We start from the raw sequence: 21,251 nt of genomic DNA, 5'->3' as shown, positions 1-21,251 counted from the left end.
TGTTTTCCCAGGCCACAAGCAGGGAACTGGATGGGAAGTGGAGCTGCCAGGATTAGAACCGGCACCCATATGGGATCCTGGCACGTTCAAGGCAAGTACTTCAGCTGCTAGGCCACTGCACCAAGCCCCCAAATGGATCTTAATGACTCTCCCCTCCAAACCACCGAGTCTCAGTCCCCAGGCTTGTCAGCAAGTTCCATGACCCCGTCTCTGTGAGTCACACAGGATTCATCCCTCACCTTCAGTCACATTGGCCTTATCCACAGATGTCCCTAGGAGGCAATTACATACTCTAAAAACCTTAGAGCTTGCCACCAGGCAGCCAGCAGGCAGAGCCCAAAGCCTAGGTCTTGCTCAGCATGTGGCAGCAGTGAGCATGACCTGAGTTCCAGGCATTGGGTCTGGCCTGGCTCGGGCTCACCCCCTAAATCCCCCTGCAGCAGCCACGCTGCAGAGGGCTTCTTTTGCCCCAGCCCCTTGGCTGAACCAAGATTATTTATATATTTATCTTTATTGGAAAGTCAGATATACAGAGAGATGAAGAGACAAAGAGGAAGGTCTTCCATCTAATGATTCACTACCAAGTGGCTGCAATGGCCAGAGCTGAGCCAGTCTGAAGCCAACAACCTGGAGCCTCTTCCAGGTCTCCCATGCGAGTGCAGGGTCCCAAGGCTTTGGGCTGTCCTCGACTGCTTTCCCAGGCCACAAGCAGGGAGCTGGATGGGAAGTAGGGCTGCCGGGACACGAACTGGCACCCATATGTGTTGAAAAACCTAGTATAGATACATAACTTGCACTTAATTATGAGCCAGGCACAGTCTCATGCAGGGATGGGGAACCTTCTTTCTGCCAAGGGGCATTTGGATATTTATAACAATTTGTGAGTCACACAAAATTATAAATTTTGAAAATTAACCAGTATAGAGTCATTGAATTTCAGGTTGCCTTAGCAGGGCCAGGCAGAATGATTTCTCAGGCTTTGGCAAATCCTCCCTGGTAGTCAGGCAAACCCAACTGGAAAGCATTCTTTGAAATAACTAGGCTCTAAAATGCTTCTCAGTATTTTGTTAATGGCCTTCAAAGAATGGCTGATAAACCGTTTAAGTCTGAAAAAAAGATTCATACTATTGGAATTCAGACTGTCAAATGCAAAGTGTCATTCTGAACTGAATCCACTTCTTCTGGAGAATTTCCGCTCGTTATTGGCACAAGTAGGAATACTTGAATCAGCTCTAATATTGTAATATGTAACTATTAATTCCAGATTTAAATAGTAACATTTATAGAAAAATGTTCAGATTCTGGTATTAGGTCAGAAAGTTCTTTTCAAGTCATTTAAGGAATACTATGTTGTTCACACAGCCTTTTAGCAAGTTTAATATTGCCCCATGGATCACCTTGTCTCTAGTAAATCATTTTAACTTTTGTCCTTCTATTCCTGTCTTATTTTTTTCTTGGATTGTTATTAGTGTATTTAGAAGTTACAGTTTTTAATTTGCTTTTAAGCTCATGCAGTATATTTTTTTAATGCTCATGTCACATTTTGTAGCTTTATTATCCACTTGGGTTTTGATAAAGTTTTCATTTTGCTACATATAATGTTCATTTTTTAAAAATGACTGTGTTTGTCACAGTTATTTTAGCATCCTTGGCTGCTATTTCCATGATCTCTTGTTTCTGCATCTATTTCTATTGACTTTTGTGACCATTTTCTTTTTGGATATGGATTATATTTTTGTTTCTGAGTATCTAGTAATTTTGTATTGTCAGACCTTGTGATCATTACATTGTGCAGTGTCTTCATCTTGACCGTTAAGGAGTGATGAATTTTGTTTGAGCAAGTTTCAGGTTACTTGCGATTAATTACATCCTTTCAAGGATTGTTTGTAAACCTTATTAAGGAGGCTGTTGAAAAGTATTTACACAAATGTTGTCCTTCTTACACCCCATCACTCTTCTGTGATCTCTGCTAAATGCTCTCAGTGTTGATTAAAATATATTCCCTGTTTTGTCTGTTCAAACCTGGACTTTTTCTCTTGATATTCTGAACTTTGGGAATTGGTTAGCTTACAGATTTCCTGCACTTTTTCTTGTAAAGGTTTTCGGTGTAAATGCACAATTTAGTATTTTGATGAAATCCTTAAAAGTGTATTTCTGGAGCTCTTTGTTAGTGTTACTGTTCCCTCTGGTAGTCTTTTGGTAAGTTTTAGTTAATCCTGCTTCAGATTCTGAGCTTTCTCTCCAGGTCAGTGCTCCTTGGGCTTTGCTGCTCTCTGGGCCTCTTTTCTGTGGAAGTTCTCCCTGCCTGCTAGAGTAAGAACTAGAGAAAACCAAGCTAAGGATTATAGCTTTAGATTATTAATTGTTCAAAGTCTAAAAACATCTTTTTGCATATGTTTTATCCAGTGTTCTAGTTCTTTGTGACAAGAGAACAAGTTTCCCTTCCTTTCTCCTCAAAGTAGCTACATCGTATTTTAGCTTGGTTTGCTTGTTCAACTTTATCACATTATTTATTTGTGAACAGTCTCGCTGTAGGTGATTAAACTGACCCACAGTTTGAGATGGATAGTGCGTGATCAAAGGGCAAAAAGGTGGTGCCTGCATGGTGGCTAATCCTCTGACTGCAGTGCTGGTGTTCCATATGGACAGCAGCTGCTCCACTTCTGATCCACCTCCCTACTTACAACCTGGGAAAGCAGTGGAGGATGGCCCAAAGCAGTGGGAGACCAAAGCTCCTGGTTCCAATCTTGAACAGTCCCCACTCTGGCTGTTGCAGCCATTTGGAGAGTAAACCAGTGAATGGAAGATCTCTCTTTCCTTCTCTTCCCCTGCCCCCCACTCCCAGTAACTCTAACTTTAAAGTAAAATAAATAAATCTTTAGAAAGAGAGAGAGGAGGAAAGAGAATATTAAAAAATAAAAGAATGAGAGGGCCCAGGTTTTGGGATGAAAGAATCATCCTGGAAATGCAGGCAGGAGCATGGTTGCTATAAAGCAGTCGCCCTCGGGCCCGGCGGCGTGGCCTAGCGGCTAAAGTCCTCGCCTTGAAAGCCCCGGGATCCCATATGGGCGCCGATTCTCATCCCGGCAGCTCCACTTCCCATCCAGCTCCCTGCTTGTGGCCTGGGAAAGCAGTCGAGGACGGCCCAATGCATTGGGACCCTGCACCCGCATGGGAGACCCGGAAGAGGTTCCTGGTTCCCGGCTTCAGATCGGCGCGCATTGGCCCGTTGTGACTCACTTGGGGAGTCAATCATCGGACGGAAGATCTTCCTCTCTGTCTCTCCTCCTCTGTGTATATCTGGCTGTAATAAAAGGAATAAATCTTTTAAAAAAAAAAAAAGCAGTCGCCCTCAAGAATGAGTGCAGAGGACTCACCCAGCTCGGTGCACTGTGTGGGCTTGAAGTTTCTGCATATACTTGAGCCACAATAAAACAAGTAATAGATTGAATACAGAAGCAAAGATGAGAACCAATGTTTTTAAAAATTAAAATAGGTTCTTTAAAGATATTTGCAAAAAAGAAAATGCCATTGTGCTTACTAAGTTCTTTTGTTTAGCATTTATTACCATATGGTAGATTTATTGTTTTTTATAACAGTTAGAAATAAGCAACTTCAAAATTTTGTCAGTTTTAACTTAATAGACACTCAGCAACAAAAGTGGTGTGCAAGTATCAGTTAAGATTGTCATTTCTATTCCTGAATAAAGGGAGGACTCCCAGTGAAACAGTTAAATATGCTTCAGTAATATGATAGATTTTCTAGCTGTCTGTACCTACAATGCCATGGTGCTCAGATTGAACTTGTAGCTATTGCTAGAGGAGTATACTGCTACTGCTTGTAATGACGTGGGGAGGGAAATGGGAGGCGGGTAGGGTGGGGAAATAAGGGGAATGAAAAAGGGAAATCCCCATACTCACAAAACTGTATCATGGAAAGTAATTTAAATAAGTAAATATCATTATAATAATAGTAATAATAGTAAAGGAGGAATAGCGAGGCCCAAATGTTTGAGAACTGAAATAAAGCACCATAGAATCAGATAATCTAAGGAAGGAATTGAAGGGATGAGGGATGTGATGGTCTATGCAAAAGGAAGATGGATTGAGCTGTTTTTCATTATTGGATAGATTTCAGTTTCTTGATTTCTCTGCATCCTTATCTGGAAGTGCCTATATCTAAATTCTGTGATCATGGGACGGGTCATGGGATAGTGTCCTGTCCAAGGAACTATCTAGGTTCCTACTTTTGGATATTTTGGACTTAGTCCTTTCACTAGGGTATCCATACTGATTCAATATCTGCTATTTCATTTGGTAGTGTCTTTGTGCATTACTAGTGAGATTGCTTTGTCCTAATTTGGAAGAAGCTCATACCTGTGTATGCTCAAGTTTTTCTTTTTTAAAAGAGTTGTTTGTTGGGCTTGGCAGTGTGTCCTAGTGGCTAGGGTGCTCGCCTTGATCCCATGTGGCAGCTGGTTCTAATCCCGGCAGCTCCACTTCCTCTCTATCTCTCCTCCTCTCAGTATATCTGAATTTGTAATAAAAATAAAATAAATCTTTAAAAAAAAAAGAGTTGTTTGTTTAAAATGCATAACGACATGGAGAGGGAAAGAAAAGAAGATCTTACAGCAGGTTCACTGCACACCCAGGCACTTCCAACAATCTGATGGGCCTGCCTGAAACCAAGAGTCAGGGATTCCATCCGGGTCTCTGACTTGAGTGACAAGGACTGCATACTTGGGCCAAATGGTGCTTTCCCATGTAAGTTAGCAGGGATGTGGATCGAAAGTGAGACAGCTGAGGCTGGAACTGTCCCTTTGAGATGGTTAGTGTTGCAAGAGGTGATTAAACTCAGAACTCTGGCTCCTTGCCTCAGAATAACTTTGTTTTGATGCCATGACTTTCATTTAAATTTCTCATTCTTGAATATACTTTCGCTGTTTTTCTTCCTTGCTTAATGTCATTTAAGAATCATTTGGCTATTTGCTTTCCTTGAATCTACAAGCCTACCCATGATAAAAGTAGAAACTGGTGGGCTCACCGCAGTAGCTTTAGTAGCTAAACTTCTCACCTTTCATGCACCGGGATCCATATGGGCACCAGTTCATGTCCTGGCTGCTCTACTTCCCTTCCAGCTCCCTGCTTGTGGCCTGGGAAAGCAATCTCAAAAGCTGAAAACCTTGGGACCCTGCACCAACATGGGAGACCCTGAAGACATTCCTGGCTCCTTGTTTCAGATTGAGTCAGGGCTGGGCTCCAGCCATTGTGGCCACTTGGGGAGTGAATCAGCAGATGGAAGATCTTTGTCTCTGTTATCTCCTTCTCTCTGTAAGTCTGCCTTAACAATAAAACTGAATAGATAAATAGATAAATGAATAAAAAGGTGACCTATGTTATTTACTTCATTTTTTAATTTCTCTGCAGTGTTGTCTGCTCAAATATAATCACCATTACCTACTGAAGAGAAATGAAATTTATTGATTGTTAGCCTGTATTTTAAATTATTTTTTAAAAGATTTATTTATTTTTATTGAAAGGAATATTTACACAGAGAGAGAGACAGAGAAAAATCCATCTGCTAGTTCGCTCCCTAAGTGACCTCAGTGTCTAGAGGTGAGCCAATCTGAACCCAGGAGCCAGGAGCTTCCTCCTTGTGTCAGATGGCAGGTGCAGGGTCCCAAGGCTTTGTGCCATCCTGTATTGCTTTCCCAGGCCAAAAGTAAGGAGCTGGATGGGAAATGGAGCTTCTGGGACACAAATTAGCACCTATATACAAGGTGAGGGTTTAGCCACTTGGGCAATTGTACAGGTTTCCATATTTTATTTTGGGTAATGGAATATGTGTAAGTATTCAAAAGCAATAGGGGGTTACTCATACCAGAAATGCAGAGAGAGAAAATAGGAATGAAGGATAAGAATAACATCTGACCAGGTTTTGGGGTTACCACTCTGGGAATATCAATTACATTTATATTATTTAAAAGCACAGAAACATGTCAAAATAATCATCTGCTGTTTTGGATCTTATGTGTTAATCAAGCTGAATATAAAATTTATTTAAGGAAAACAGCTATTATATGATTAGTTTTGGCTATCCCTAGATTGACAAATTAATTTCAAGGTAATTTTAAATAATTTTTTTAATATCTTGCAGAAACCCTAAATTGGAGAGTCAAAGAGTAAATAAAAAAGTCAACAATGATGCCTCACTTAGAATTCATAATCTGTCTATTTTGGTGAGACAGATAAAATTTTATTATCAGGTAAGTGAGCCCTCTTTTCATCTGGTAATTTAATAGCTATTTATATGTTCACGTTTTTGTATTATTTGGTAATCTGTCATATAGTAAATATAAAATGCGTAAATGATAATTATATGCCATGTTCTGTTTGCTGGACATAAAGTAGCAAATAGTTTGTTACTTATAAATATTAAAAATATAAGCAAGACTTCATGATTATCCAATATTAAAAATGATTACTGTATTTTATGTATTTTTATAACTTGTTCTCACTTTCCTGGAAAATTGCTTAGTGTAATACTTTGTTAACCTACTTGAATATAGCTTTGAAAAATGTATTTATTGCCTTTTGTTAAAACTTTAAATTAAACTGAAACTGGCACAATGGCTCAGTTGGCTAGTTCTCTGTCTCTATAAGCAGCAGCATTCCACATGGGTATCTGTTCATGTCCTGGCTGCTCCACTCCTATTCCAGCTCCCTGCTTATGACCTGGGAAAGTAGTGGAGGATGCTTCAAGTCTTTACGGCCCCTGCACCCATGTGGAAGACTTGGAAGAACCCCCTGGCTCCTAGCTTTGGATTGGCTGGGGCATTGCAGCCATTTGGGGAGTGAGCCTGCGTGTGGAAGATTTCTTTCTGCCTCTCCTCTCTGTAAATCTGCCTTTCCAACAACAAAAAAAATAATTCTTGAAATAACTATATATATATATATATATAATTTGTTTTTAATATAAATATAATACATATATTTAAATATAAGTATAGTTTTAAGCATTTTTAAAATTTATATATAATTTATGTATAATTTTAATTTTTTTAACTGATTTATTTGAAAAGCAAATAGGCAGGGTCTCCCATTTTCTTATCTACTCCCCAGATGCCTGCAGTTGCCAGAGTGGGGCTGAGCCAGCCCAAAGCTAGGTGCTGGGAACTCACTCTGGGTCTCCCACTTGGGTGACAGAGACCAAACCACCCGGGCCATTGCCTGCTGCCTCCTGGGGTATGCACTAGCTGGAAGCTGGAATTAAGAGTTGAGCTGTAACTAAACTCAGGCGTTCTGAGTTGCAAGTGTTCTAATTGGCATCACAACCACTCTTCCAAATACCTGCCCCCATATTTCACTTTTTAAATGTCACCATTCAGTATACCTCTGAGAATTACTGTGGTTTCATTCTACAGATTTTTGTATAGTATATATTTATTACTAAGTTTTATGGTTTTGTGAGACAGAACACCAAGATACCAGCTCACTCCCCAGGTGTCCACAGCAGTTGGGGCTAGGCCAGGCTGAAGCTAAGAGCTAGGAACTCAGTCCAGGTCACCTACTGGAGGGGAAGAAGCACAGTTATGTGAGCTATTACTGTTACCTGCCCAGAAGCTGGGGTCAGGAGCTAGAGTTGAGTATTGAAACAAGATATTCTGGGGGAAAAAAGAAAAGAAACAAGATACTCTGATGTGCAATGTTTCTCTTAACTGCTACGGTAAATTATCGAGATTGTGGGTTTTTTTTTTTCTTTTTTGCATTTTTTTATTTTCTGCTATGAATTATTTTACTACTTCATGATTTTAAATTTCCAAACAGACTGTTTCATGTTTCAAATGCCTTGGATTTTTATCTTAGGTCAAAGAAGGTGATTTGTGTGATATTAAATATATTTGTTTTTGTAACACTACAACTTAGATATTGAAAATTCTTTTCAAGTAAAGTTTCTTTATTTCAAGCCATGTTTGATTTTTCTCTCCTGTGTTTTCTTATGTTCTTTTTTTTTTTTTGGTATCACTTTATTAGTGAAGTATATCCTTCCATTGCTTCTTTAGAGAGGGATATTGATAAGAAAATTTCTTACTGCTAATTTGTCTGAAAACAGCTTTATTCCACCCTTACTTACTCTTGACAGATAATTTTGTTCAGTATGCAATTCTAGGTGTTTGGCAGGTTTTATTCTTTCTCTGGATTTCTTTTGGCCCTGAAGAAGTCAGTTATCAGTCTAGCAAAAAAACTTAAAGCGAAAAGTCCTATCAATGCTTTCTGGGCTTTTTAAAAAAAATATTTATTTATTCATTTATTTGAAAGAGCATCAGAAATGAGAAAGGGAAACAGAAGAGAATCTTCTGACTTTTGGCTCACTCTAAACACGGCCGTAATATCCATGGCTGGGTCAGCTGAAGCCAAGAGCAAAGAACTCCCTCTTGATCTCCCACGTGGGTGGCAGGCAGGACTTCAGGCACTTGGCCATCTGCTACTCCCTAGGTGCAGGCTCAAATCTGCACGTAGCAAATGAAGACTTAGCCAGTTACACCACAATGCCAATCTTGACTTTTTCTTTAAGATTTTATTTATTTGAAAGAGTTTCACAAAGGAAGAAAAGGTCTTTCATCTGCTGGTTCACTCCCCAAATGGCTGCACTGTCTGGGCTGGGCCAGGCCAAAGCCTCCCTTGAACTGCTTTTAATAGCGTTTTTGTCAGCATTGCCTCTTTCCTATTTATGATATCTTTCTGTTAACTTCCATGTTACTCTATCGTCTGTGTTTATTAAAATTTTTAAAATACTGTCAAATCTTCCGTATTCTGAGTAAATGTTTTAGAGCTCTGTAGTTTACTAATTTGGTCCTCATCTATGTCAAATCAAATCATATTTAATCCATTGATTATATTTTTCATTTTTGCAAGCTCTCTTTCATTCTTCTTTTAATTTTGTTCATTCTTTAAATTCCTTTTTTATAAGAAATTTAAATTTAGATTTAAGACTTAAATGTAGAGTTCAGATTTAAATTTAACATAGATTTTATGTTCAGTAATTCTCAAATCTGAGGTCCATGGTGATCTTTTTTTTTTTTTTGAAGATTTATTTTTATTGCAAAGTCAGATATACAGAGAGGAGGAGAGACAGAGGAAGATCTTCTGTCCGATGATTCACTCCCCAAGTGAGCCGTAACTGGCCGATGCTGTGCCAATCTGAAGCCGGGAACCAGGAACTTCTTTCTGGGTCTCCCATGTGGGTGCAGGGTCCCAATGCATAGGGCCGTCCTCAACTGCTTTCCCAGTCTACAAGCAGGGAGCTGGACGGGAAGTGGAGCTGCCGGGACTAGAACCAGAGCGCATATGGGATCCCAGTACATTCAAGGCAAGGACGTTAGCCGCTAGGCCACTGTGCTGGGCCCCCATGTTGATCTTTGTTTTCACTTTGTTTTCTATGTTTTTCTTGTGGTGGTAGTGGGACGGTGGTGACTCTGGAAGTGGCATTTGTGTATTTTAATGGTAAACTCATTTTTTTTTAATATTTTGAATTTTTGAGTTTTATGTTACAATTGCATGGGATCTGGGTGAGGTAATTTCTAAAGGAAACGTTGTTTAGAAATTCTGTGGCCTATGGGAAAAAGAATGCATTGCTCCAGAGAGACTTGTTTTCTTTTGTGCAACCAGCCTTTTTTAAAGTTTAATTCATTTAAGCTTTTAATGTTATTTTAGAAACCATACTGATATACTGAATAAAATTAGAAAAAGCAGAAAATACAGTTCCAGGGCTAGGAAGTTACCGCTATTTTCATCAGTATATAGAGATTTCTGGACCTCTTTTTTTCACCCTGTATTTGTGTATTAATACGTTATGTGGGTTGTGTGTATCCATGTGTGTTTACATTGTTTTCTTGAACCAAGACCACAGTTGTGCAGGTTCTTGGGAAATCCCTACTAAGGGTCAGGAAAATCAGTTTCCACCTTGTCTTCTCTCGCAAAGTTAGCTTTTGTCTTTTAGTCTTTTAATTGAGGATTTTTTTTTTTTTTGGCTCAATGATATACTTTAAAACATTTTTTTAGAAAACTAGATTGCAGTGGCAATGCTGTGGCATAATTGGCTAAGCCTGTGCCTGCAGTGCCAGCATTCTAAATGGACACTAGTTGCAGTCCTGGATGCTCCAGTTCCAATCCAGCTCTGTTTATGGTCTGGGAAGCACAGTGGAGGATAGCCCAAGTTTTTGGGCCACTGCTTCTGAGTGGGAGAGCTGGAAGAAGATCCTGGCTGCTTGCTTCAGGTGGCCTAGCTCTAACTGTTGTGACTATTGGGGAAGTGAACCCACTCTTAGAAGATCTCTATATCTCTTTCTTTTCTTTCTCTGTAAATCTGCTTTCCAACTAAAGATAAATAAATACTTAAAAAAAAGCCTAGGTAGCATTTTCAGATTGTTCCTTTCCATTTATAGTCTTCCTGCTTGCCAAAACCAGAAATGTGTAAGTAACATTTGTTTTAATAATCATTATTAATACTTGCCCAATATTCAGGCTCTCATTTTTCTCCAGTTTATTTTTATGAGTAAGGTTTTATGCTGTATCTGTTTGGTCCTTTACTTTTATTTTAAATTAGTGTTTCTAGATATTTTAAACAAAAGATGAGAGTCACTCCCTGGAACAAGATTCATCAGTTTATCATTAGCAGATTGTTTCATGTTGTTTAAGCAGGGAAACTCTTCTGTTAGAAATCTTGGTGTTACTCTGGGGGAAAAGATCAGAAGTAGGAGAATTCCTGTATTGTGTACGTTTCTAAGTCACTTCCAAATTGTCTTCAGAAATAGATGTTCTTTTTGACAGTGAATTATGAAATAATTTTTTTTCCATGTGTATTTCCACTATAGACATGATCTGGTGAAATACAGATTTAAAATCGACAACATCCAAATTAACACAATATTGTCACCTGTTAAACTGTCTATACCCTGGGGACTGGCCACTTGTTACCTATTAAACTATCTGTTTCCTGGGTACTGGCATTGTGGCACAATGTTACTGCTGCCTACAGTGACATTCATGTAGAGGCTAGCTTAAGTCCTGTTGTTCCAATTCTGACCCAGCTTCCTGCTAATGCACCTGGGAAAGCAGTAGAAATGACTTTAATGGTTCAATCCCTGCCACCACATGGGAGACCCTCACAGAGTTATAGGCTTCTACCATCAGCCTGGTCCTGCCCTGGTTGGTTTGACTATTTGGGAATTACCCAGTAATTGAAGCTCGCTCTCTCTCTCTCTCCCTCCCTCCCTCTCTCTCTGTTTCTCCCTCTCTGTAACGTGAGTTTTCCTTGCAGTACAGTAGCAGCATGAACTTGAATTTATATAAACTTGTGTATCAGTAAAAAAGAGATTTAGATGATCAGTTACAAAACATGGGGCAGGTATTTGGCTTAACTGTTCATTTGATAGTATCCCCTGTAGGGGTACCTAGGTTTGAGATTTTGCCTCTGACTCCCAGCTCCAGCTCCCAGCTAATGAGACCTTGGGAGAAGTGGTGATGGCTCGAGTAATTATAGTGCTGCTCTTACAGTGAGGACTGGATTGAGTTTCTGGCTTCTGATTTAATCATGGACTCTTGGAGAATGAAATAAGTGAATGGAAATTCCTGCTCTGTCAAATAAATAAAAAATTAACTATATGTTTTATATATATATATATATATAACTATATTATATGTTATATATATAACTGTATGTAGTTATATATATAGTTAATTTACCGTTTCTGTGGAAAAGTTAAACAAAACACAACTAAAAACTAAAGAGAGTAATGATGAAATTACCTCTAATAAGTTTCAGAGCACATCTATTCTTACTTCACTGTACATCATCTCTCCAAATCCTTTGTTACTACTTTTGTTAATGATGTTAGCCCTCTAAAACTTTCTAAATTGTCTTCATGCTAGAGTAGAACATTTATGTACTGGTGAAATTTTATTTAAACTGTCCTGAAAATGCTGAAAATTTTTATCTTATCTTCATCTCCACCTACACCAATACTTCTTTTATTCCTTGCTTTTTTTACCCTTATCAAAAACATTATCAAAAACATTTTTAACACTTATCAAAAATATTTTTTAACTACTACTAAAATATAATTCCACAAGAAGAAGTATCTTTCTTCACTGTTGTGTTTCCAGTGTCTAGAACAATATCTGACAAGTAGTAGACACCTGGTAAGTATTTGTTGAGAGAATGACTGCCCCTGTTTTTCTTAAAACAATCTTCTCTTTCAGGTATTAGCTAATTCTTTCTTGATGTACTTTATCAAAAAATAGGGAGCTTTATCACTTAATTAGCAAACTAAAGTATCTTTGCTGATTTATATGTGAGTACATGTATCATCATCCTTGGCTTGTCAATGTGTTCCTTCTATTTAATACAGTCATATTTGTATTGGGTGTAATGTGTCTGCTTTTTTCAATTCAATTAATCCTTAATGAAGAACATCTTTAGACATGAGGGAAGTCTGAAATGATGAAATTACTCTGTTACAATAGCAGTTGATTTTTAGTCTCTGATCTCTTTCATGTTGTATACATTTTTAAATATGAGATTGAGATAGATAAATAAAAAAAGTTTTACAAAAAATATGGATTGTATCATTGAAAAGCCTCTCTGGGAACCAAATGGAGGTTATAGAAAAATTTGGTTTGTAAAAATTTGTATAGGATTCAGTTACTCTCCTCAGTATCAAGACATTCAGAAATAATGCCTGAAAATAGAGTAGAAGCAAAAAATCTTCTTTCTTGCTTAATAACCTTATCTGTTTGTGAAACTTTATACTTTTGTTTCACTTCCTGCCATCCCCAAAAAGCATATTGATGATAAGTTGTGGAGTCCAAATGTAAGCCCCAACTTACACACTATTAGACATTTAGATTCTGCTGTATTTTAATTGAAATGGAGGTCCTAATTTGAATTTAGCAATTTGTCATCATCCAAATATAGTTACATTTTATAGCATAAAGTCATACTATATTAATACACGGGATCATTCATGTTACCACATGGAGAGAGTATATTAAGCTTACTGTCGTCTTTTTAGGAAGTTGACAGTATCAGGAAATGGAAAAGTGCAGAGGAAGACTGTGGAGCTAAAAAGTAGTAGACCACATTTTTCATGTTTGTTTTTAAGATTATGGTGTAACATGCGTACAGAAGAGTGAAAAGTGAACGTTTTAGCTTGATGAATATGCATTACCCATAACAGCTACTATTGGATATGTTTTTATAGGAGACTTTGCAGCAGTTGATCATGATGTCATTGCCAAATGTGTTAATCATTGGCAAAAATCCTTTTTCTGGTAAGTATTGAAATTTGCATATTGTAGTATGTTTTATCTTAATGTAAAGCTATAATATTTATTAAGAGCTTACTTACATCAGCCTACTAGATTTCCTACAACCAAGTAAAAGTTGGAGGTGATGCTCCATTTTACACACTGAGAACAAGCTTGGAATATTTCTAAGTTGAGCCGTAAGTCCAGTGATTTTTTTTTTAATATTAAACTCATACTTTTCTGTGATGATTTTGGAAAACTTTCTGTCTTGATTTTATTTGAAAAGGCATAGAGAGAGAGATCTTGAATTTAGTGGTCCACTCCACAAATGCCTGCAATGTCTAGGGCCAAAGGCAGGAGCCCAGAACTCAATGTCTTCTAGTATGGTGGTAGGGACCCAAGTACTTGAGCCTCCTGCTTACTTAGAATGTTCATTAGGAGTCAACCAGAGGAGCCAAGATATAGATAGGGAAAAGACATGCTGATCTTGACTAGGGAAAGCAAAGTGGAGAGAATACATTCCTTGGGAAGAGTTGAAGGGAAATTTTCAGTGGAAATTCTACAGAAAGTGGGGAAACGTGGAGAAGCATGGCCAGTATAATAACACAGCAGTGAACAGATACATCATGCTAGAGAATGGACAGTCGTGTAAGGCTAGACTGCAGTACCCCAGCAAATGCAGGATCTGGAACTGGGAGTGGAGCTAGTAGGGGAACTATGGACACTCTTCTTGAGGGCTGCTACTCCTACTGGTGAGCTTGAGAGCCAGGGGATAGGTTGGGCTGGATAAGGTGATAGCATCCACCAGCATACATGTGTGCTGGGTCTGGGTATGGATCAGGTTATGCTAACCCACAGCATCAGTTGGTGTGTGTGAAAGCTGGATGAGACATATTATAGACCATGCTGGATCGTAGTAATTGTCAGCACATGAAAATCTGGGACAGGGCATGTGCCCATGGTGGTTATTGAGGGTCATAGCAGCCACTAGTGTGCGTGAGGACTGGGCCTGTAGTGAACTTGGCTGGGCTAGGGTAGGCCACTGTACCCATTGGTTCAAGTGAAAGGTAGGGCTGGGGATAGACCTAACCAGGCAGCAGCATCTACCTGTATGTGTGTTGGCTGATGCAGATGATGGAATGAACCTGACCCCGCACTGGCTAACACAAGAGTCAAGTCTGAGATCATCCCAGGCAGTGTTTCTTGGGGGACTCCCCAACTAGATGGCTAGACTCAAATCCTGGCCACAGGGAAAATCACAATGTATGTGGTTTAATTTTGGAGTGCATATATTGGGTCTGGGCCTCCTCAGTTCCTGATGCCCAGGCAATAAAAAAGCATACACAGATGTGAGAACATGGCAGCCAGCTCATGTAGGCCAGTAGAGAATGTTGAGTGCCTTGTCAGAGGATGGAAAGCAGAACTGGCTGGGCAACTCTTCCGACCAAGCTTTGCAGAAATTATCTGGGTCTGTGGTTGCACTAAAGTGGTTTTTGTCAACCCATAGACCTTGAAAAGGCTTTCTCCACCCTGGAGCAACAAAGGTCTCAGAACTATTAAATCCACTTGAGTAACACCCTTGGAACACTCTTCCCCATATCATAGTCTCTAAGGCAGAATCATATGACCATCCTCTATCCCTGGGTGCTGATGTAGTTTGCCAGCGAGGAGTGACCCTCTCTCCCTTTCTCCACCCTTGCAGATACAACAGAAAAAGAATAAAGAATTGAAACATTTATCTCACTCACCTCCCTCCATATCTCTACCCTCTCCAACCTTAATCTGAGGCCCACATGGGGCATGCATTCCTCTCAACTATGTAAACCATATTTTAAAAAAATAAAATTAGAAAGAAACTGGCAAAAGACAAGGAAAGGCATTTTTCAAAAGGTGAAATACAGATTGCCCACCAACACATAAAAAAATGCTGAAATTCACTAGTTATCAGGAAAATAAAAACCATAGTGAGGTTTTACCTTACCCCAGTTAAAATGGCTATTATGCAAAAATTTGAAAAACAAAAAACAGATGCTGGTGAGGATGTTGTTGAAAAGGTACCTTAATTCACTGTTGGAGGAGATGTAAGCTATATAATTATGAAAGATAGTACTGAACAAAATTTCTCAGAGATCTGGAAATGGATTTACCGTATGACCTAGCCATCCCAGACCTGGGAATTTATACAAGTGAAATGAAACTGGCTTATGAGAGTTATATGTTCAGTCATGTGTGTTGCAGCTCAATTTATAATAGTTAAGATATGGATGAGGGAACATCAGAGCCTATGAAACGATGTTATAAAATGTAATGCAATAAAAGAGTCATATATATATATATATATATATATAAAGATCTTAAATCAAACCAGATAAATATCAGCAGATAACTGGATAAAGAAAAAAAATATATAAATACTACCAAGTGGAGCTTCCGGGATTAGAACTGGCGTCCATATGGGATCCCGGGGCACGTTCAAGGCGAGGACTTTAGCTGCTAGGCCACGCTGCCGGGCCCCAAGTACATAATTTTTTGAAAAAACAAAGTGTGGTCCATGTTCTAGAAGTTGTCATGATTTGTTTATAGACACACAGATTCCTAGTAATTTTTATATAATGTTGCATATAGAATGTAAGAATATTAAGACGTATAAAAGATGGAGCTATTGATTATTCTTAAAATTGGCAAATTCGTTATGGGGGGACATTGCATTGGTAGTTTGGTCAAGGAAAACTAATTATAAGTGTTGGAGCCTTGCTAGGAAATTTGATTGTTTTACTAGTGATATAAAGAGGTGGAAGAGAGAATAACAGAAGTTAAGGTGAAGTAGTTTATGTGTGTGTTTTGAGGGGGATGGTAATTAGCGTGCCTACTATGGCTAGAAAGTAAGTTGTTTGGTAGGAACAGTTGTCAAAAATGAAGGGTTGAACTTCATGATACACAAATTGGTGTAATGGTGAAAACCTTGCCCAAAGAAGTAATTTTTTTTTTTTTGCCAATTGAAAATTTTAAGAAAATATTAATTGCATACTTTTTGGGTGGTACAGTGTTCTCACCTTGTTACATACATTTATTTCACCAGCCTCATTTTTTTTTTTTAAAGATTTATTCATTTTATTACAGCCAGATATACACAGAGGAGGAGAGACAGAGAGGAACATCTTCCATCCGATGATTGACTCCCCAAGTGAGCCGCAACGGGCCGATGTGCGCCGATCCGATGCCGGGAACCTGGAACCTCTTCCGGGTCTCCCACGCGGGTGCAGGGTCCCAATGCATTGGGCCGTCCTCAACTGCTTTCCCAGGCCACAAGCAGGGAGCTGGATGGGAAGTGGAGCTGCCGGGATTAGAAGCGGCGCCCATATGGGATCCTGGGGCTTTCAAGGCGAGGACTTTAGCCGCTAGGCCACGCCGCCGGGCCCCACCAGCCTCATTTTAATACATATGTAGGGTTCTGATATTTATGAACTTATTCATAAATAAGTTTTGACTGACTTTATGACATATCCTTATGACACACAATTAAAAGTACACAATAGTACAATTGAGCCCACAATGTCTCCAAACATCCTGTTATGTGCCCACTTTTGTCATGGAATTTGCCCTAGTATAAGTAATGTTTTCCTTAAGAAATGGCTTGATAATATCTTGCAACTGATGGCAATCATGGAGGTACAAAGAGTTTGTTTACCATGCAACTCGAACTGTTACAACACATGATATGACGCATTCTAGTTTCTCACCATAGAAAGCAAAAGTATATGCGGCATCTTCTAAAGGGAAACAAATGTGAACCCCTTCAAAATAGCCTGAAATCTCAATCTTATACTGGCACTTCTGTTTAGGGAAAGAAAACAGTTTATAAAGATAAAAGGATGTTTCTTGTAAAGGCCTCTGTTTGTAGATTGGCTGAGCTGCCTTGATCCCTTTCACTGCCCTTTAACAAAAGAACAAAAAACAATTGAATCAGCACTAGGTGAAGGTGACAGTAATTAATGTATGGCTTGATTATAAGATTTAGCAAAGAATCTATGTTATATGCTTTTATAAGATCCTTTTATGATCTTTTAATTCTGTAATCTTAGTATTCTAAGCAATATTAGTTTGTTTGTGTTTAGTAAAAATTGATTTTAAGTATAAGTAAATCATTTGTCACTTAACCACATACACTGCCAACCATGGAGTTCCTGGCTTCAGCCAGGTGACTCCAGGTTTCAATGAGTAATGATTGTTGAAAATGTTTTCCTTAAAATTGTTTTTTGTATTCTTTTAATCATGATGTAAAAATGAAGCAATTGGATATTGTACAAAAGCTTGTGATGATTTGTGTATAAATAAAGAAGGCAGCTTCTTTATAAACTTAAACTTAATCCTTTAGTTAAATTGTTGTGAATATTATCTCCAGAAGTGATTTTCCTAGTGTGAGAGTTCAGAGGAAATGTGCTTACCAATTGTTTTTTATTTCAGAGCAAGGCACAGAAGAAGTTAAAAAGCTACTTTTACTTTTACTAGGTTGTGCAGTTCAGGTAAGTCCAAAATATCTCTTTGTGTTTTGTTTATTTTTTCAGACTTTAGTTTCTGAAAGACTTCAGGATGGACTACTGATCTTCAAGTTCTATTTTTGGAAAATTTTTAACAGCTCTGTAACCCTCTAAGGAAATTATGCTAAAGAAAAGCTGTTATTTATTACAAAATTTAGTCTTATTATAACATAGTCATGTCATTGAAAATCTTTGTCATTTAAATCCTTAATTATTATTTTTACTATTGTGTGACTTTTATTAGCCCCAAGTTTTCTGAGTTTATTTAGCTTTATCTTTAAAACCTCCCCTTAAACACTTATTTATGTTAGCATGAATGTATCTTTTGGAGAAGGAAATAAGGGTCAACAAAAAAAGAATTTATGGAAAGTGCTTCAGGAGTCTGTCCTGTTATATTGACTTTGGATCTGTGAATATCTAATGATACAAGGGAATTTCAAAAAGAATTCATTGGGTGGAGTCGCGGAAGTGAAACCACTGATTAAATTAAGCCGCTGCTGAAGAAGCCTTCATCTGGAGGGTCTCGGCTCTCGTTCCCCCGCTCGTGTTTATCCATCCTCCTACTAATGCACTGGGAGACAGCAAATGTTGAATGAAGTACTCGGATTCTGGCTTCCTGGTGCATAAGTCCCCTGGTTGGGCAGGCTGGCTCCTCATTTCAGTCTGAAGAAGCCTTTGCTGCTGCTTTGGGGAGGTAACCTTCAGGTGAAAAGTCTCTCTCTCATAAACACATGCACGCACACACACTATTTTTCTTTCTCTGTGTCGCTCAGCCTTTCAAAAACATAGAGTAAACGAAAATCATAGGAAATTCACATTAACTCCCATTTTTATTTTTATTTCTTTTAGTTAGAGAGGAAGAGCAGGGTTAGTGTGGGAGGGACTCCTATCTGTTGTTTCACTTCCCAGATTGTTGATGCGGCATATGTAACAGGGACCCAGTTACTCAAACTGTCAGCACCTTTCCCAGTTGGGAGGCTGCTGGAGTCAGGTGGTGTCCTCTAGTGTGAAGCCCAGATACTCCAATAGAAATGGGACAGAGCATGTTAACCACAAGGTTTTCACATTATCTATTTTGTTTTTCTTCAGATTTATTTATTTTTATTGGAAAGGCAGATTTAGAAAGGAGGAGACAAAGAGACAAAGATCTTCCACCTGCTGGTTCACACCCTAAATGACTTCAATTGCTGGGACTGAGCCAATGCAAAGCCAGGAGCTAGGAGCTTCTTCCAGGTCTCCCACTTGGGTTTAGTGTCTCAAGGCTTTAGCCCATCTTCCACTGCTTTCCCAGACCACAAGCAGAAAGTTGGATCAGAAATGAAGTAGTTGGGACACAAACTGGTACCCATATAGGATGCCATTGCTTTCAGGGGAAGATTGAGTCATTGCTGCAGTTTCCGTTTATGTGTGTGTGTGTGTGTGTGTGTGTGTGTGTGTGATTTATTTATTTATTTATTTATTTATTTATTTATAATTGGAAAGGCAGATTTACAGAGAGAAGGAGAGACAGAGGGGAAGATCTTCCATTTGCTGCTTCACTCCCCATGTGGCCACAACAGCCAGACCTAAGCCAGTCCTAAGCCAGTAGCCAGTAACTTCATCCAGGTCTTTCCACACAGGTGGAGGGTCCCAAGACTTTGGGCCATCCTCTACCACTTTCCCAGATCACAAGCAGAGAGCTGGAAGGGAAGTGTACAAGCCGGGATGTGAACCCATACCCATATGGGATCCCAGCACAAGGAAGACGAGGCCTTTAGGCACTAGGCTACTGCATCTCCATTTTATCTTTTAGTTAAATTTTTCCATGTTATGCTTTAATTAAATTTTTCCATGAATGTTTTGAGGCCTGTTCTTAGCAGGTATGGTTTCTTTTGTGACTCTTAATATCAGGTATTATACCTTTCATTGTTTCTCTCATAACTTTTCTCAAATAAGGAGATTGATGTTTATATAGGTTGTTTATGATGTTAACTAAATTAGAACAGTTGTGAAAGTCAAAGAAGGTTTGTTAATAATTAACGGTGAAACTTCATATATAAACTGGAATTCTCTAAGGTAAACCAAAGTGATTAGTAAGTAATATTGCTAGTAGACCAAAGAACCTGTTATAGTCTAACTTCAAAACCTACTTCATTTAATCAGCCAGTTTTTAAATGAATGAATGATTGCATTATTGTTTTGAACTATCTTTTTTTGTTGTTTTAAACATATTTTTATTGCATTTCACTTTTTTAATTAATTACATTGCATTATGTGATACATTTTTTATGCATTGGGATTCCCCCAGCCCCTTCCACACCCTCCCCCCACGGCGGATTGCTCCACCTTGTTGTATTTCCATAGTTGAACTATCTTGATTGTTTGTGGAATGAAGTTATTTAGAAGCAAATAGATAGTGTGAGTATCAGTGTTTATATACCTATGCCAGAAATGACACATTCCTAAAATGTTGACTTTTAGAGCTGATATGTTGGGACCTATATTCCTTTTTTTTTTTTTTTAAGATCTATTTATTTTTATTGGAAAGGCAGATATACAGAGAGGAGGAGAGACAGAGAAGAAGATCTTCCGTCCGATGATTCACTCCCCAAGTGAGCGGCCAGGAGCTCTTCCGGGTCTCCAACGCGGGTGCAAGGTCCCAAGGCTTTTGGGACATCCTCAGCTGCTTTCCCAGGCCACAAGCAGGGAGCTAGATGGGAAACAGGGCCGCCGGGATTAGAACCGGCGCCCATATGGGATCCTGGTGTGTTCAAGGCCAGGACTTTAACAACTACGTTATCGTGCCTGGTCTGGGACCTATATTGCTATTCTACTTAGGTTAGTAAAGTTTCATCAGGTGGATTGTATAACTGTTGACTTCTTTGTTAAATATTAAGATAAATTTCGTATTTGTAGTCATTGATACATTGAATTGCCATCAGGACACTGATTTAGAAACAGAAACTTAATTTCAGGCTTTTTTTTTTTTAACTGTTTTTACTTTCAAAAATATCCTCTGTTGCTGAACTGGGTGACAGTGACAGCTTAAGTCTGAGTGTTACTGCTGGCTGCTAAATTTGACAGAGGGAAGATGAATCAAGGACCTTTTAATGAACAGTTAAGTTAAAAGTGTTAAAATACAAAGTTATCATTATTACCATTTGAAAGAGTAGCAGCAACAAAAAAGTCTGTCAGATCTGAGCCAGTTCTTTTCATCTATTTTTTTGTAACTCAAATGATAATATTTGTAATGTTTGAAAATAAAACTTATGTCATGGAATAGTGTTTCTACAGACTAAAGCTTTTGGTAGGTTAACTTGCCCAGCTTCTTCTAATTGTGTCACTGGGTGTTTCCTAAATAAATATTTTGAAGATTCAGTTTCATTTTTATTCAAAAGGCACAATTGGTGAGTGGGTGGGATGCATA

The 21,251-nt window shown here is 38.6% G+C and overlaps 1 protein-coding gene across 9 annotated transcripts in view; it reads left to right on the top strand.

The window, feature by feature from the left end:
- Positions 1-21,251, top strand: part of CCDC88A (coiled-coil domain containing 88A) — a 133,700-nt gene that overhangs the window by 24,924 nt on the left and 87,525 nt on the right. For all 9 annotated transcript variants that reach the window (XM_058667810.1, XM_058667811.1, XM_058667809.1 and 6 more), the window contains 3 exons: positions 6,157-6,265; positions 13,262-13,331; positions 17,772-17,830. In XM_058667810.1, the coding sequence (XP_058523793.1) occupies positions 6,157-6,265; positions 13,262-13,331; positions 17,772-17,830 (238 nt within the window). The remainder of the gene's footprint in view (positions 1-6,156; positions 6,266-13,261; positions 13,332-17,771; positions 17,831-21,251) is intronic.

This window comes from Ochotona princeps, chromosome 8 (assembly GCF_030435755.1).
Source record: "Ochotona princeps isolate mOchPri1 chromosome 8, mOchPri1.hap1, whole genome shotgun sequence".
Classification (NCBI taxonomy): Eukaryota; Metazoa; Chordata; class Mammalia; order Lagomorpha; family Ochotonidae; genus Ochotona; species Ochotona princeps.
Note: the sequence above shows the minus strand (reverse complement) of the source record. Positions and strands in the feature narration are given on the sequence as shown.